This window comes from Fulmarus glacialis, unplaced genomic scaffold, assembly GCF_000690835.1.
Source record: "Fulmarus glacialis isolate BGI_N327 unplaced genomic scaffold, ASM69083v1 scaffold34389, whole genome shotgun sequence".
NCBI lineage: Eukaryota > Metazoa > Chordata > Aves > Procellariiformes > Procellariidae > Fulmarus > Fulmarus glacialis.
Genome location: NW_009235803.1, coordinates 1,191 through 4,504, shown reverse-complemented (window position 1 = coordinate 4,504; position 3,314 = coordinate 1,191). Strand labels below are relative to the sequence as shown.

The following is a 3,314-nucleotide window of genomic DNA, read 5'->3' as shown; positions in this document are numbered from 1 at the left end:
GGTGGCTCGGCTCTCCCTGATGCCGTCTCGGCCTTGAAGCGAGCACTGGGCCGGTCCCCCTGTGCTGCAGCCTGTGAGCAGGGGCCGGGCACAGCCGCGCTGCCTGAGGATGTCATCTGTAAAGTGCACTTGAAGAGCTTCGTGGAGCAGCAGGGCTTGGTGGGCTACGACCCCAATCTAGATGTCCTTCTCGGTGAGCCTCGTGTATAGCAGCTCTAGTGTGACAGCGGGGGGCGAACAGCTGCAAACAGGCCTGTTTCCTTTTTTCCTAATTGTTTTTACAGAAAATAAGGGGGTTTTAGATCCAAATTGTCTTCTCCTCTTACTCCCCTTCAGTCTGGTTTGAACCAGAAATGCAGACAGCCTGGGGCAGACTCGATGGTGCAGGATGGCGGGGGGTGGCAGACCCTCATGTCCCGCTCTGTCCTTCTTTCTTTCAGTGACGGAGGGGAAGCTGCGGTCCCTGGCTGAGCTGCAGCAAGCTGTTCTGCAGTGCACAGTGAGTAATCCTGCGGTGCTGCCTGCCTCTCACTTTCCGGATATCGTTCCCTTCTGTCACGCGATAGCATTTGAACTCCCCACTGTGCTCTGCTGCAGGCTGGAGGCCAGGGGAGCTGCTGCAGCATCGTGCATGTGGTGAACTGCGAGGAGGAATTCCAGCAGCAGCAGCTGGATCTGCTCTGGAGGATTTTGGATCCAGGAGCCCACACAGCTTTGCAGGTGAGGAAACTCCGACCCTCCTTGCTGTGGCCCCCAGCATCCTTGTGCTCAGCCAGCCTCCGTCAATCCCCGCAGCGAATGCTAAGGCCCAGCCTTGCCCCCTTGTGAGGCTTCCCTTTCCCTTGGTGGCCTCTCCACACTCTTGCCCAGGCGGTGGAGCAGCCTCTCTGCCCTTGGGATTTCAGCGCTGAAGAAGGAGGGGCAGGAGAAGGCTTCAGGGACACAGCTAGAACAGGGCTGGTTTTAGCCAGGTTCTCCTGCACTGTGTTTTGGTGGAGCTTCTGAGTCTTTGACCCCAGCCCTGGCCTCTCCTCTCTCTTTCAGAAGCACCTTGTCTGTGGGCCAGTGAAGGTGACAAACCCCTCATTGCCCATTGGGGCAGACCAGTACTTCCAGTAAGTTGGTGTGCAGCAAGGCGCCTGCTGCGCTGCTCGCCTGCCAAGGCTCCCTGTGCTCTGCCCGGCCCCGTGGGCACCCAGGCAGCCACGCTGCAGCACTGAGCGAGCTGGTGGCGCGCAGAGAGTTCTGTGTAGTCCCTCCATTCTGCTTTTCCGTGGCCTCAGGGCTGTTTCGCAAGGACTGGAGGTGCAGAACAGAGGCCACAGGGCCCTCCCCAGCCCCAGTGGCCTCCTCCAGCAGTGCTGCTTCTGGTCCTCTCAGCCAGGGGCTGCTGGAAGGAAAGGCAGCGGCAGGAGCTGGGCACCGCAGCAGTGCAGGGTGGTATCTCCCTGCCTTCAATGCATTAGCAGACAGCCCTGGGGCGGGGGCAGCCCTTTCTCAGCCAAAAGGCAGAGCTTGTGTCCAGCACAGCGGCTTGCTCGCAGCCCTCTACAGGCAGCGGCACAAGGGGCTGGCCATGGTGCGCCTGTCCCTGCCAGGCTCCTGGAGGTTTTGTACCGCTTTTGCTTGGCTGGGTCGCTGCTGCAGCTGGGATGCCCCAAGCAGCCTGAAGGCTGGAGGAGCCCTGGGGTGCTCTCTGGGGCCAGCTCAGCCCAGGGGTGGTGGCTGTGAGTGTCTGCATTCCTCTCAGGCTCCGAAAGCGCCAGATGTACGAAGCCTCAGTGATGAAGTACGGGGAGCTTGCGCAAGGTGAGGGTTTGCTCTGTGGCTCCACGTGTGGATGCTGCTCCATCCCCAACAGTCTCCGCTGCTCCCATGAGTCTCCCCCCTCACCTCTGAGTCTGCAGCCAGTGGGGCTTTCCCCCGCACGATGCTCCCTCTCCCCTCCGTGATGGAGCCAGGTGCTGACGTTGCCTGGGGGAAGGTGTCTAAATGGCCACGCGGGGCACCAGCACAGAGCAGCACCTGCAGATGGGGGCCAGGGCTGGGGAAGTGTGGTGGTCCCCAGCTTCCACCGGACCCCAGGGGGGGTTCCTGCCTGGGCGTGATAGTACATGGGAATGGAGTGAGCTGTGCATGATGCCACCTGCGTTCTCTGCAGATGAGGCCTGGACTGAGGTGATTGATGCCCTCACAGTGGCTGCCGTCAGGTTTGAGATGCTGAGCACTGCCCACCGGAGTCAGGTAGGACAGCGGTTTGCGCAGAGCGGGGGCAGGCGAGCCGTGGGAATGGTGGAGCAGCTCTGTGCCAAGCAGCCTGGACTTCTCGCTGCCATCAGATCACCCTGGACCTGGAGGACAGCAGCATCTCCACGAAGGGAACCAAGAGCGGCGCCTTCGTGATGTACAACTGTGCCCGGCTGGCCACGCTCTTCGACACCTACCAGCAGGCTGTGGAGCGGGGTGAGCCCCAGCCCCACGACCCTCCTCTAACAGCCACTCCTGGGCTGTTCCTTGCGCCTGGAGCCACAGGGGCTTCTCCAGGCACAAAAGCAGTCTCCCACCTCCTTTCCAGGCACGTACCCACCTCTGCCACCAGCATCAGAACTGAACTTCTCCTGCCTCCGGGAAGAGGCAAGTGCTGAGAGGGGAATGTGGGGACCTGCGCGCCCTCAGCTCTGGTGATGGATGCTGCTGGCCCAGGAGGATCTGGCCCTCTTTGACACACGTAATTCTTTCACAGGGTGAATGGCTCCTGCTCTTCAATCATCTCCTGCCCTTCCCTGAAGTCCTGCAGCAGGCAGCACAGCTGCCCACACCCACCAAGGGGATCCGGATCACAGCCAACACAGAGACAGTAAGTGCCATGTGCCGTAGCACCCATGGGTGCTGCTCCAACAGCCCCAGCCCAAGGCAGAGCTACATGCCAGCAGGGTGCTGCCCACCTGCGAGCGACAGAAGGGCAGTGCTGAGGGAAGAGACTGCAACGCCCCTGGGGCTGCTCCTGGGTGCTTGGGGTAGGGAGGGCCCAAGACCAGCCAGACCCCACTGTGCCAGCAGAAGCTCTCTGTCTTGCAGGTGTGCAAGTTCCTGATCCAGCTCAGCATGGATTTCAGCTCCTACTACAACCGGGTCCACGTCCTGGGGGTGAGTCGGATGTCCTGGGCCTGCAGGCTTGCGGCCCTTCCCAGGGCTGGACTGCAGCTGTGGGGCAGCCGTGTGGGGAACGGGCTCCGGGGTGCCAGCAGTGTGACGCAGCCCTGCACCAGCACCTCAAGGATGTGCATACAGAGGTGCACAGGCAGCAGTGCCTC

At 61.5% G+C, this 3,314-nt stretch overlaps 1 protein-coding gene across 1 annotated transcript in view; it reads left to right on the top strand.

Moving 5' to 3' along the window:
• Positions 1-70: 70 nt before the first annotated feature.
• DALRD3 (DALR anticodon binding domain containing 3) overlaps positions 71-3,314 on the top strand; it is a gene marked incomplete at its 5' end in the record, with an annotated part of 3,632 nt that continues 388 nt past the window's right edge. Inside the window, 10 exons of the mRNA XM_009586159.1 lie at positions 71-193; positions 441-499; positions 598-720; positions 1,045-1,115; positions 1,751-1,809; positions 2,162-2,244; positions 2,340-2,463; positions 2,576-2,634; positions 2,744-2,857; positions 3,079-3,147. Of these exons, the coding sequence (XP_009584454.1) occupies positions 71-193; positions 441-499; positions 598-720; positions 1,045-1,115; positions 1,751-1,809; positions 2,162-2,244; positions 2,340-2,463; positions 2,576-2,634; positions 2,744-2,857; positions 3,079-3,147 (884 nt within the window). The remainder of the gene's footprint in view (positions 194-440; positions 500-597; positions 721-1,044; positions 1,116-1,750; positions 1,810-2,161; positions 2,245-2,339; positions 2,464-2,575; positions 2,635-2,743; positions 2,858-3,078; positions 3,148-3,314) is intronic.